This window comes from Xenopus laevis, chromosome 8L (genome assembly GCF_017654675.1).
Source record: "Xenopus laevis strain J_2021 chromosome 8L, Xenopus_laevis_v10.1, whole genome shotgun sequence".
Taxonomy (NCBI): Eukaryota; Metazoa; Chordata; class Amphibia; order Anura; family Pipidae; genus Xenopus; species Xenopus laevis.
In genome coordinates, this window is record NC_054385.1 from 51555503 (window position 1) to 51569627 (window position 14125).

A 14125-nucleotide genomic window follows, 5' to 3' on the forward strand; every position below is an offset into this window, starting at 1 on the left:
AGCACCCATGGTTGGCCAGAAAAAAATCTGGTCCTCTGTACCACAGAAGTTGGGACAGCACTGTCTGTGTTAGAGGAAGTGACTTAGTTGTTTAAAAGGGATGTTCACCTTCAAACAACTACTTGTTTCCAGATACAGTAGATCACCAGAAATAATGACTTTTTCCAATTACTTTCCATTCTCTATGTGTGACTAATTTTCAAATTTTAAAGTGTAAAGTGTCATTTTTCACCTTCTAAAGCAGCTCTGGGAAGGGTGGGGAGGGGGGTCGTCGACCCTGTAAACTGTTCTAAATGGATACATTTAGTTGATACATTTCTTATCTTTGTCCCTGCTGAGCAGAGTTTCATTACAGGCAGTTGTTAGAATTGATACAATAGTTGCTAATACTCCAGAGATGCTGCTGAGAAATGTATCAACTAAATGTTGCAAAATTGTAACAGTTTAAAGTCTGCACCTGAATTACTGAGCTGTCAGACTCAAACACCAGAGACAGGAACATTCAATATCTGATTGACACAGCACTGGCACATTGTCATTTATTTCCCCATCATCTATAACTTCTCGTTTTCCGTTACAGAACCTGCCAGATTGTTTCACATTTCTGCTTCCTAGAACATTTTCTAGCCAATCCCAGACGTGACAGACGTGATCCGAGCGTTTGCCAGTTTCTCTTCGCCTCAGCCAATCATTGCGGGGCGGGGCTCCCAACTGTCATTACAGACAGCCGCATCTGCGAATCACGAGAGTCCTTATACCGTGCTACCTGCGGACGCGTCAAATGAGTTGTGGGCGGGCTCTGTGCGAAGATAAGGTGACCTGCGCTGCCGCACACTTCTTGCGTTTGGAAGGGTAACGGAATAGCAGCAGTCATGTCTCTGTCCAACAAGCTGACCCTGGATAAGGTGGATGTGAAAGGGAAGCGGGTAGTCATGAGGTAAGAGCGAAGTAGGCGTTCCCTTGGAAAGCTTTAGATATTGCAGAGTCCACATTTGTTAAACTACAGCTCCCACAATCCCTTCTGGTGTAAGGGCGGTGTAGCTTATTACGGGTGATCGCGAATGTAATCTCATACAGTGATGAAGCTGTTCTCGTACTTTGTATCTGAATGAGCGCTCGAATGATGTGGAGGAACTATCGTGGTTGCCCATGGCAAGTGGCCAATGTCCATCATCGCATGAGTGGCCTTTAAATCTATGAGGGTTGCTAATCGCAAAGTAGCGTCATTCCTGGGCCTTCCTATGCTTACGGCGGGTTTAATAGGTTGATGAGTGAGTGGGGCAGGTTAGTTAGACTGTAAATGCAGTGGGATTAGCTGTGTGACTGGCACTGTGGAACAGAACACGTATGGGGGAGTTTAACCCAGCTGAGGGTGTGACTAGTGGTGTAACTAGATGTTTCTGCCCCTCCACAGCAATTTAGGGCCCTACAATATTTATAAGTTGGCCTAGTCTACCAAGATATAATAATATTGCTCATTAATTAGGGCCTCACTGGGCCCTCTGCACTCCTGCACCCCCTGCACAATTTGCTTCCCCTGTAGTTACACCCCTGTGTGTGACAATCACTTTAGTATTGCAGCCGGGGTGCCATTTTGTGCAGCATGTCAGGCCTACATCCCACTACAACAAGGCATATAAGATGCACAGTATTGCTTCATAGATTTATAGTGTGATCCACCCTTCATTCATTCATTTTCTGTTGTAGGCATATACAACTTGTCAATGGGAAAGGTGATCTTGATCCAAACAATTACTGGAAGTTTCCTCCACTGACCTGACAGGGATCAATTGAACAATCATTATCATGTCACAGGGATGAGTGGGCCTTGGTTATTTGGCCCTGTACATGAAATTCTGTTAGGGCACGAAATAACGGCAACCCTTCTGCTTCCTTCTTCCTTATGTGGTGTAACTAGAAGTTCCTGGGCTCCACAGCAAATCAGTTTAGACCCCCTCCCCGCCCATCCTTCAAGCTGTCTCACAAGTATACACTGAATTTGTGTATCAGACTGGGCCCTCTGTGAAACTGAGGTTCCCAGCAGCATAATGTCCCCATGTTAAAACCTTTTACTTTATTAACTAGACGGCCGTTATCTTGTCTGCTAGCTTGTACTTAGATATGAAAGCATCCCACGCTGCATAGAAGCCAGAGACTTGTGCAATGCTACTTGGATTTGCTCTTGAAATTTATTTGCACCCCTGGAGTGGCATTTAAAAGCAACTGTAGACATAGAGAATCTATTTATAGGCTTCTGCCACTCCTACCAGCTCTTCTTTGCCGCATATTTTATGCTGTCAAGGACAAGAAGGTCATATATGATGCAAATGGATCCCCAGTGAACAAGCTATCAATGATGGCCTGTCAATATCACTTCTTAAAAATCTTTAGTGTCTTACTGAGCATACTAGGTCCCACCAGTGAACTTGCAATTGAGGGCCTACTCCAAATTAGATGTAGACCGTGCTGTTAAAACAGACCTATGGCAGATATTTAAAGAGAAAAATGAGTGATTTGTTTTTGACTGGAACCCACCAGTAGATCCTCTGGTAATCTGGCAGACCAGTCTGACCACCATGTCTCGCTATATGCAGGTATGGGACCTGTTATCCATTATGTTCGGGACCTGTGGATTTCTGCAAAACTGATCTTTCTGTAATTTGGATCTGTTATCCAGAATGTTCAGGTCCTGGGGTTTTCCGGATAACTGATCTTTCTGTAATTTGGATCTTCATTAGGGATGCACCAAATCCGCTATTTTGGATTCGGCCAAACCCCTGAATCCTTCGCGAGAGATTCGGCAGAATACCGTACCGAATTCTAATTCTCTGCATATGGAAAACATTTTTTATATAATTGTTTTGTGACAGTCGCGTGATTTCCCTCCCTCCCCAAATTTACATATGCAAATTAGGATTCACATTCGGTTCAGCCGGGCAGAAGAGTCTGGCCGAATCCTGCTGAAAGGTCGAATCCTGAACCGAATACTGGATTCAGTGCATCCCTAATCTTCATACCTTAAGTCTTCCAGAAAATCATGTAAACCTTAAATAATAAATAAGATGGTTTTGCTTCCAGTAAGTATTAATTATATCGTAATTTGGATCAAGTACAAGCTACTGTTTTATTATTACAGAGAAAAAGGGAAATCGTTATTACAAAATAGAATTCTGATAAAATGGAGTCTGTGGGAGACGGCCTTTCTGTAATTCAGAGCTTTCTGGGTAATGGGATAACAAAGCCCATATCTGTTCTATACAACAGTATTTTGTTCCTAGATATCCTCACAGTTCTGCAGGTAGAAATTGTCATAATCTGTGAGATGACTTGGGCATTTTATGTTTGTATGTAAAATTTAAAAGAGAAACTTTTTGTTGTTGAGGCCTAATGACAGAAGCTGCAGATTTTTCTCTGGCTAGACTCATGGAAATGAGTCATGGTCGTGTCATAGAAAATACATGTGCATCAATTTGTATACTGGGGTGTGCATCTAATTCTTTTACTGCACTAGAAGCACAGCCACTTTTTTTTTTTTTATTCCGTTTCACTCTGCCTTTGACTGGATTAGGTGGTCTGCTGATGTGACCACTTCAGGGTATGTGGTTCATCCTTACCTAACCTTTTGAAGTATAAATATATTCTGAACTAGTGACCAGATACAAGGTTGTGTCAAGAAGGGCAAGGGCTGATTCTAAATGGCATCCCTGAAAGCAAAAATAGAGCGATTTGAATGACAGGGGGCCCTGCTTGTATCTGCGCTCTGAACAGCTTGGAAGGTACATGCTGCCTATCCATACACACACACACACTTACAGAAAACACAAGTAAAGTATATTCAGTTGTGCAGCACACAATGGGACTGTTTGTTTTAGCTGCACTGACTTCTGGCAAAAATCCAATCTAATTTAACTCTGCTCATCAACTGCAGATTGATTAAATGTAAGCCAGTTGGAATTGACTATAAAAGTGACTTCATGGGACATTTCATAATAACCTAATATTAAAAGTCAAGATAATTAACAGTCCTTACTATAGCCTGGCAAGCATTTTGTCAGGTAAAATATAGCTCACTGAAATGTTTGTGCACAGGATTGCTTAAAAAAAAAAAAACGGGTCAAGAGATCAGTTTGTTTTTCATTCAGTGCTTGTAGGATCAGAGGCCTTTTTTTTTTTTTTTTTTTTTTTTTTTTTTTTTTTCTTATGCTTAAGGGGTGGTTCACCTTCACGTTAACTTAAGTATTTATAATGGCTTATTCTTAGAAACCTTTCAAATAGCATTCGTTTTTTCTTTTTTGTAGTTTTTGAATTGTCGTTTTCGGAAACTTTCCAGCTTTCAAATGGGGGTCACTGGCCCCCATCTTAGAAGCAAGTGCTGGATCAGGCTGCAGATTTATTGTCATTACTACTTTTTGTTACTAATCTTTCTATTCAGGCCCTCTCCTATTCATATTCTAGCCTCTTGTTCAAATCCGTGCATGGTTGCTAGGGTAATTTGGACCCTTACAACTATATTGCTGAAAGTGAAAACTGGAGAGCTGCCGAATAAAAAAAGCTTTTATTCTCAAATCACAAATAAAAAAAAAACCCAATTACAAACATTACGAATATCAATGTCTACATCATACTAAAAGTTAATTTAAAGTTGAACAACCCCTTTAACAGATGATATATTGGATGTTATGGGGCACCAAGATCTGTGACCAAGACAAGGCATTTAGGGTAAGGGCACACGCTATTTCGGGAGATTAGGTGCCCATTGACAAATCGCATCTTCTTCGGGCGACTTAATCTCCCCAAATTGCCTTCCCGCCAGCTAGAATTTAAATTGCCAGCGGGATGGCACTCGGAGCGCATCAAGTTGCCTCATGAGGAAACTTCGGGCGTCTTCGGAAAGCCGAAGCGATCAGAGTGCCATCTAGTCAGGGAGACTAGTCGCCTGAAGAATCTATTTGTCACTGGACGACTAATCTCCCGAAATAGCAGCATGTGCCCTGGCCCTAAAGAGTACAATGACCAACGCATCTAGAGGCCTATTGCATACTTATACTCATCAGGCATAAAAAAAATAAAAATTTTCTACTGGCGTATCCACAAAAAATGCTAATTACCTGTTTTGCTGAAACACTGGGTTCTAGCTTGCAGCATGACTGAGGTTGTTCTGTATAAAGGCAGACTCATTAGTTGCTTCCTCACACGTCTGTACAGTCAATTACAGGGCCCACTGAAAAATCTTATGCACCCCACCATCCCAAATGTGGGAAGCAAGACATTCTTAAACCTATATTATCAGTGATCCACTGGGCTTCCAATATCTGGGCCAGTCTGTAGTTACTCCCTTGTGATCATGGAGCATAGCTTTGTCATTCTAGGTCCCTCAGAATAAAAATACAATGAGTTTTGGCATACTGGGTGTTATCTAAAATGTACAGTTTCTAGCTCATTTCAGTTTGGGATTATGTGAAGATTACAGTATGTATTTAAAAACGTGATCTGAAGGCAGACGGTCAAACTGACCAGTAAAGGCCAGTTCTGTTCTTTCAGCAGCCATCTACCTGTTTGATTGTACATATGAATTGATACAGCCATTTGCTGAATGTATTAACAATAGCAACCATATTTCATCAGAATCAGTTTATTGTTTATTTTTTGGAGGGGATGCAATGCAGATGGAACAAAGGTTTGCTGGAGGATTATGTCTAAACTTGTGACACTTGTATTTTCTAGGGTTGACTTCAATGTCCCAATGAAAAATAATAAGATTACAAACAACCAAAGGTAAGTTGTGCTTTATTTTATACTTGATAGCTTTTTAAAGAAGTTTTAACATAGTGCTTGTATTGTACTTGCTATCATACTTATTTGGGGCATGTTAGATCATGCTCCTGATTGGTCCAACAATCTTTAGTTACATCTAGGCATGTCTGATAACTGCTAAAAACCCTCCCACTTTTTTAAAGGGGTGGATCATATTCTAAACACTCCCCCCCCCTTTTTAAATAGTTATCCAGAAATGACACTTTCAAAAATTGCTTTGTATTTTAATCAGTTTGCTTCATTGTATAACCTTAATTTCCCCAGCAGCAACTTGGGTCAGCCATGGCTGCAAACTTTGTGTACAGTTAAATTGATCGGGTTTGGACCCTGGGTAGCTGAACATTGATTAATGAACAATTAATAAAGTTGAAGTTACCACTTGTGAAACATTGCAATCACTTTAGTTGACACCATGAAGAATAATTGTTTGAAATCCTTTTTTTTGAATTTGAATCAGGGAGTAATGATGCGAAGGGGAGATGGTAGAGTGCTACACCACTCCTTTGTGCTGAGTATTTAACTTGTTTATCGGCATTGGTAAAGGTGTCCACTTTTAAATTGTTTTTAACTGTATGTAAAAGTGTTCTGATTAAATTTATTTTTTTTTTATTCAAGGATTAAGGCTGCTGTTCCCAGCATCCAGCACTGCTTGGACAATGGTGCTAAATCTGTGGTTCTTATGAGCCACTTGGGCAGACCAGATGGTGTCCCTATGCCTGACAAGTACTCTCTGGCACCAGCTGCTGAGGAACTCAAAGCTCTGATGAAGAGGTAGGGCGGACACACTAGTTTGTCTGAAAAGTTCACTTTTCGTGTACCAAGGATATAGAACTCCATATAAACTGTTAAAATGATTAACTTTCCTACATTGCTTTGCAACTCTTTCTGAATTGCAGTTTTTATCATCCACAGGCAATTAAAAGTTCTAATGGTTCTAAAATAGCTAGCTGTAGGGACAAGAACACTCTTGTTATAAATAAAATTTTGGTATTAATTAGGATAGTTGATAATTACATAATAATCTAATTCTTTGTACATGTATTGACAGCATTGCTGTTCTCTTATTCCATCAATCTTTTTTAACACCTATAGAGAGATTGTCTTCCTGAAGGACTGTGTGGGCCCAGAGGTGGAAGCTGCATGTGCTGACCCAGCCCCTGGAACAGTGTTGCTTCTGGAGAACCTTCGCTTCCATGTGGAGGAAGAAGGGAAGGGTAAAGACGCTTCTGGGAACAAGGTTGGCAATGTTTCAGATGCAATATTCTGAAGTGTAGTATGTGGGATTCATTCTTCTAAGGTCCTATTTCTTAACAGCTGTTGTTTAGCTATTCCTCTCTCGTGTGCTTCAACATAAAATCAAACTTGCTTGGAGCAATAATCCAACCTCTTCTAGGGACCTAGGTTTAATAAACCAAGGTATAAGGAGATTATGTGCAAGTGGGAGGCCAAGTCCATAAGAAAATAAATAAATAAATAAATAAAAGCTGCTTTCTAAATTTGAGCCAGTGCTGAGGCTTACATCTGATACTTTCTACAGTTTGTGTGACCTCTGATATTTTCCTGAATGTTAAGAGGTGGGAGGCTGTTTCTCTTTTTAGAAACCCGTGACCCAGTTTAACATGCTGTCCTTGTAGCAAGTAGTCTCACTACTGTACATGTACAGCCTGTAAATGCTGACCTTTACTTGACATTTTACAAACAAGACGTTCCTGTAGCAAAATAAATGTACTGTAGTTATTAGGTCTGCTTTGCAGAGACCCTGTAATACTTTGTGCAGGATACGGTTAGACTGGCTTCTCTGTTTACAAGGACACCTGCTTTCAGGGTGAAATTCAAGAGACCTTTATTATATAATATTACTGTATTTAACAGTCATAATGCAAAGGATGCTCCATATACAGCGTGCAGAAGGATTTTATTGGGATTCACCTCTAAATAGGGTGCATTGGCTAACTAGAAGGTACAGGTATTGGCAGTTTAAAATTGCTGTGCAGTTCTCATTCGGTCAATTTTCTGCACAGTCTGATTCAAACTAGCTGTACATTGTGAGCTACACTACAGCTTTGGTCTAATATTGTGCCAGACTGCTAATGATAATGTAACTGCTTCTTTAAACCCCCCCCCATGATGAAGGTCCGGGCCCCCTGCTTTCTTTGAGAAGTTCACCCCATTGAGTGCTATTCGATTCTTTCCATGCATAATTTACTACTAGTTGGTGTCCAAGTGAAAATTTGCCCAGTATTGATAAATGAGCCTGTTATGTATTAACCAGGGCATTTTCCACTAAATATCTAACAGTGACAGGCCAACAGGGTGATTCAATGGCCACTGTTTTCTGCAGAATGGTGGTAGTGGCCAAATTGCTCCATGCCATAGGTCTAATCCTTCTAATTCCTGCTGTGCTGGCAGGGATATTGGGAGACTAGACATTTGGATATGCAGCGCTTTATCCAAGAGGGTTGGGGAGTCAAGTAGGTGTAAACGTGTCTTATTCAGACACAAAATTTAGGGAGTGGCAGGTGCAGCAGCCTGCAACAAGGTCCTGTCAATACCCCATAGGGCAGGTCTAGTCTGTACATCCTGATGCTGTGCTTGCTCTTGTGCCCCTTGTTCTTGTACTTGCACCCTGGGGTAATGTAAATGACACCTTGTGTGTTTTGTTTTTTTTATAGCATTTACAGAAATGTAATGTGTGCATACAGACTTAATATTTCTGCCTTCTCCCCCCACTCCAGATCAAAGCAGATGCTGCCAAAGTAGATACATTTAGAGCATCTCTTTCTAAACTTGGCGATGTTTACATCAATGATGCATTTGGAACTGCACACAGAGCTCACAGGTAATTCTGCGTATTTTCTGGGGACTAGACAAGACTAACAGTTTGTAGCCAGTGCTTTTTTTTTTTCCCCCTTCATTTTATCCATGCATAATGCTTTAAACGAGTTGTTCACCTTTGAAATAACTTTAGTATGATGTCGAGTGCTTTGAATTACTCTACTTTAGTATGATGTAGAGTGTTATTCTAAGACTGTTTGCAACTGGTCTTTATTTTTATTTCAAGTTTTTTTTTTTTTTTTAAGTTCTTTAGCTTTTTATTTAGCAGCTTTCCTGTTTGCAGTGTAGGCAATATAGTTGATTTCAAATTACCTTAGCAATTAGCCCTAATTTGAAAGGGACTGGAATAGGTGAGGGACTGAATAAAAAGATTTAAGCCTTGGAGACAATGTTGATATATTTTTTTTTTTTCCTTAGATGCCTGGAAAGAGTTAGAAGGCAAATTAATTCAAACTAAAAAAAAAAAAAAAAAATATGAAGGCCATTCTGAACAACATGATGATAAAGTTAAAGGTGAAGCCCCCTTTTGAAGGGGTGGTTCACGTTCATACAACTAGTTGTTTTCAAATAGATCACCAGAAATTACTTTTTCCAATGACTTTCTATTTTATATGTGTGACCGTTTTTCTAATATTGAAGTGTAAAATGTCATTTTTCACCTTCTGAACAGCTCTGGGAGGGGTAGCAGACGACCCTGTAAACTGTTCTCACGGATACATTTAGTTAATACATTTCTTATCGTTTTCCCTGTTGAGCAAAATCTCGGTTTCATTACAGGCAGCTGTTAGAATTGATACAATAATTGCTAATACTCCAAAGATACTGCTGCAAAATGTATCAACTAAATGGTGCAAATTTGTAACAGTTTAGAGTCTGAGTCTGGCAGCTTAGTAATTCAGGTGCAAACACCAGAGACCTGAACATTCAACTTTAAACTTACATTTTGAAGAAAAAAAAACCAGTAAAAAATAATGGAAAGTAATTGGGGGGGGGGGGGGGGGGAAGTCTTTATTCCGAGGAACAATTGAAAAAGTGTTTGGAAGATGTACAACCCCTTAAGTATCCCAGGGTATGGAGTGTTAATGGAGACGACAGCTAGAACTAGTAACTGCTAGTAGTAACCGATAGCAGTAGTCTTAAATCTTGTTATAGCACTCATGTAAAATATGTGTAGTATAGCAGGAAGTAACAAGAGGCTATAGTGTGATCATGAATAGCTTGGCTTTTATTAGTATAGTCAACATGACCATTTCGACTTATTTCCTAGCTCCATGGTTGGCGTAAAGCTGCCCCAGAGGGCTGCTGGCTTTTTAATGAAGAAGGAGCTTGATTACTTTGCTAAGGCTTTGGAGAACCCCGAGAGACCTTTCCTTGCTATCCTTGGAGGGTAAGAATATCTTAATTAACCTATGATTTACTAATGCAATTTTGTTGGTTCTCCTGTGTGTAAACATTACTCCAGAGATGACTGTATAAAATAAATATTTAGTGGAATCCAAATTCCCCATTCAGCATCATTCTGTCTAGTTTCATAGGCCTTTTTGAGTTCCCTAACCATAATTTTCCTCCTCTATGCTGAGTCAGCAGTGAGGCTTGGAGCAGCTATTCAATTGCAACAGACTGTAAAAACTTGAATTTGTAATACTGTACTGACTTGCTGCCCTTGTCTCCTTTTCTTTAACCCTCTCTGTCCTGTTTAGTGAACAGTTGATAGTGGGACTTGTCTGTTGTGTTAATGCCACATAGTTCCTTGGCCTGCATATATCTGCCACATATGCCTTTACCCAGGCTGATTCAATGGTTCCAGGTGCAAGCCAGGGAGGAACAAATTTAGCTTTAGATTTTTTTCTTTCTTAATTTTGATACCAGAGAGGACTTGGCTATCCATTTTAATACCCTGTTCTTAGGGTATTTCCATACAACTTTATCTTACATTTCATAAGTTTGCTTTTTATTCTCCTGTGACATAACACACTTTAATGCTGTTAATGACCTTTGAAGCTACAAGGGGACTAGTGTTTGGATTTTTGAATGTCCAGTATGATTTAGGTTTTATCCTCTGATGTAATGTTAAAGGCTTGATGCTTTGGGTAGGATACTCCTTCATGGTTTTTTTAAATATATATTTTATTTATTTTCAGTGCTAAAGTAAAAGACAAAATCCAGCTAATCTCTAACATGCTGGATAAAGTGAATGAGATGATTATTGGTGGAGGGATGGCCTTTACATTCCTAAAGGTTCTCAACAATATGTCCGTAAGTATATCTAAAAATAATTTGAAATATAAAGCTTGCAGGCTTTAGAGTGAACATTACCTCGGGCTGCAGGTTACTAGGGTTATTCTAACTATTCTAAAGTCTAGTGTTTAAAATTAAAATACACTTAAAAAAAAAAAAGGGGTTCAGTGTTACAGAATCAGGCCAGACTGTGCCAGTATATCTTGTAGAACACCATTATCTGTGGCTTAATATTACCTCTTATTTTATTTTACATTGCGTCTCCAATGTAACAGTTTGCATTCACCAAAGTGAGCATTAAAAGTTAACAGCCGTCTGAATATACAGTTTTGGCACTTAAAGAAAAATTTGTGTGTGTTGTTACTGTGGGTGAAGGTAGGGGTGTTTGTACCCTTTGATTCTCTTGCAATTGGTTCGGTGCTATAATTGAGGCCTTGAGTTTTTAATTTTTTTTTTTTTTCCCCCATAGATTGGAACCTCTCTATATGATGAAGAGGGAGCAACCATTGTTAAGGACTTGATGGCCAAGGCTGAGAAGAATGGAGTGAAAATTACACTTCCTGTAGACTTTACCACCGCTGAGAAGTTTGATGAAAATGCCAGTACAGGACAAGCCAGTGTCTCTGCTGGAATTCCTGATGGATGGATGGTAAATATGCCATGGCTGGGATTGAAATACCATCAAAAACATTTCGCAATTAGTTTTAGGAAGGGGCACTGACAGTTGTTACACCTATAGGAACTGAGCAGAATTGGCTTAAACCAGCAAGAAAACTTGTTGCATTATTAGATACCTTATCAAATTTACATTATCACTTATAAAAGTGTGCAAATCATATTGAGCTTCAGAGAGTAGATTCCTACTGTAATATTGCTATGGTATGTGTAGTTATTTTTTGCCTCCCTAGATATATAAAGTATTTAGAGGAACACATTATATTCTAACCATTGTGTTAGACTGACTGCTGTATAAGTTCCTGTGCTTAAAGTAGTAACAATGTTTAGTGCTTGCATAGAGCCATTATGCACATTATTTTCATTCAGTATGTGAATATCCTGCATGATGCTGCACACTAGCAGCAGTTCAAACAGATAATTACTGCCGCTTTTACTTCTTAGTTGTGATTTGTTTTCTAACCTAGGGACTTGACTGTGGCCCAGAGAGTGTGAAGCTATTTGTGGAAGCTGTGGGCAGAGCCAAGCAGATTGTGTGGAACGGTCCCGTTGGGGTGTTTGAGTGGGACAATTTTGCCAAAGGAACCAAAGCTGTTATGGATAAAGTGGTAGAGGTCACTGGCAAAGGCTGCATTACAATCATTGGTAAGTTTCCCACATTCAAGTAGAATTAACAATCACAGGTATATTGTATACTAAATAACTATGAAGTGTGTTTTCTGCGATGCTTCTTACTAAAATGAATATTTGTCATTCACCCTTCAGATTAAGTAGTTATAGAATGTAATATACAGTAAATTGTTATAGCTTTCTGTTGCTTTAATAAAGAATTTGTAGTTCTAGCCCCAGTAATGCCATATAAAAAAGAGGCACAGGTTACATAACTAGGGATGCACTGAATCCACTATTTTGGCTGACTACCTAATTTGCATATGTAAATTAGGGATGGGAAGGGGGAAAAAAATATTTTTTTACTTTCTTGTTTTGTGACAGTCCCGCTATTCCCCTCCGACATATGCAATTTAGGATTCGGTTCGACCGGGCAGAAAGATTTGTCAGAATGCTGCTGAAAGCCCGAATCCCACATAGAATCCTGGATTCGGTGCATCCCTACTCATAACAGATGAGCCCTGTCCAATATGATGGCGTTTTTATCTGTTATGTAACCTGTGCCTTTTCACTTATTTTTCCCAGCAGCTTGAATGGCTACACAGCAGCTTGTTTATATAAACTATAGTAGTCTTCTGAAGAAAACATGCAGTTTTTACCAGTGCAGAGCAATACTGCATTATAATTTAAATGCTTTTGGTTTTTTTGGTGTTTTCTTTAAAAACAGGAGTCTGAGCTAGCATAAACTGAGGCATCTTGAGTTGGTGTTGAAGGATTTAAGTTCAGATTCCACAGCCCTGCATAAATGGCATTTGACTCCTGTTCATGTTAATGTGTAAAAACTAAGCCTACTCTATTCTGCACAGTTTATATGTAAACTTGTGCTTTTTTTTTGTTTTTTGTTTTAGTCCTATTCAGCTTGAATGGCTGGCTACACAGTAGTGTGTGTCTATATACAAACTATAGTAGTGGCTGTGCAAACTTGCAATTTTTACCAGTGCAGGTTAAAAGTACTCTTTATTTAACCAGTGGTCTTGGTGCTCCATTAAAATATCTGCCTGTTTAAATGGTGACACTACTGTGACGAATCCTTCTGAAGCTCTGTATTGTTTTAATATGTTCAACCCCCCCCCCCCCCCCATTCTTCCCCCTAACACTATTGCATTCTCTTGTCCCACAGGTGGAGGAGACACTGCTACCTGCTGTGCAAAGTGGGATACGGAGGACAAAGTTAGTCACGTCAGTACAGGAGGAGGAGCCAGTCTAGAGCTGTTAGAAGGTAACTCATGTACAGATTTTCCTGTAGTGAAGCTGGTAAATGCATTGATATCAAGCACAATGTATACTGTATATATTCTCTAAAGGGTCTTTTCGTTGTGGCAGTACCCCTGTATTAAGCAGCATAGAAAGTCTTTCTCAATATGTAAATATTTAATGGGATAGAATTGTTCAGTATATCCTGTAATGCATTTTATTCTTTACCCTCTTCTAGGAAAGGTCCTACCTGGAGTTGATGCTTTGAGCAATGTGTAAAGGCAACCGTAAGAATTTAGTGAACGGTTTGATCCAGAGTCCTAGGGAATAAGCACTGAAACCAGACCAGATGAGCTGCCCAAACAGAACCCCCAGCACTTTACAGAAGCAAACCCACAGTTCTCGGCTGAACATTTCATTTTTTATGTTTGGGCAACACCCCTGTACTTCCAGATTTTGTAGTTGTAATGGGGTTAATGTAATTTTGCCAGTAATCCATTTGCTCCTTATGTGGCCAGGGTACACTGCAGTATGGTCTAGGGACTTGCTGTATGTTGTGCATTATAGATGTGTATATATTGCCCTGTAAGTCTCTTCTGCATTACTGTACCTTCACCATCTTCATATTTTATTTACTGGTTTACAGAATAACAATGTAGGCTCCTCTGTTAGCGCTGCTCAGAATAAAACCATTACCCTA

The 14125-nt window shown here is 39.6% G+C and overlaps 1 protein-coding gene across 1 annotated transcript; it reads left to right on the forward strand.

Annotated features, from left to right (window-relative positions):
- The first annotated feature begins 804 nt into the window (after window positions 1-804).
- On the forward strand, window positions 805-14125 carry pgk1.L (phosphoglycerate kinase 1 L homeolog). Its single transcript, NM_001093459.1, is given in 11 exon segments — window positions 805-937; window positions 5725-5775; window positions 6430-6585; window positions 6907-7051; window positions 8550-8653; window positions 9917-10036; window positions 10791-10905; window positions 11357-11536; window positions 12030-12207; window positions 13352-13450; window positions 13664-14125. Coding segments are annotated over 11 exon segments (1254 nt in total). The 5' UTR covers window positions 805-872; the 3' UTR covers window positions 13705-14125.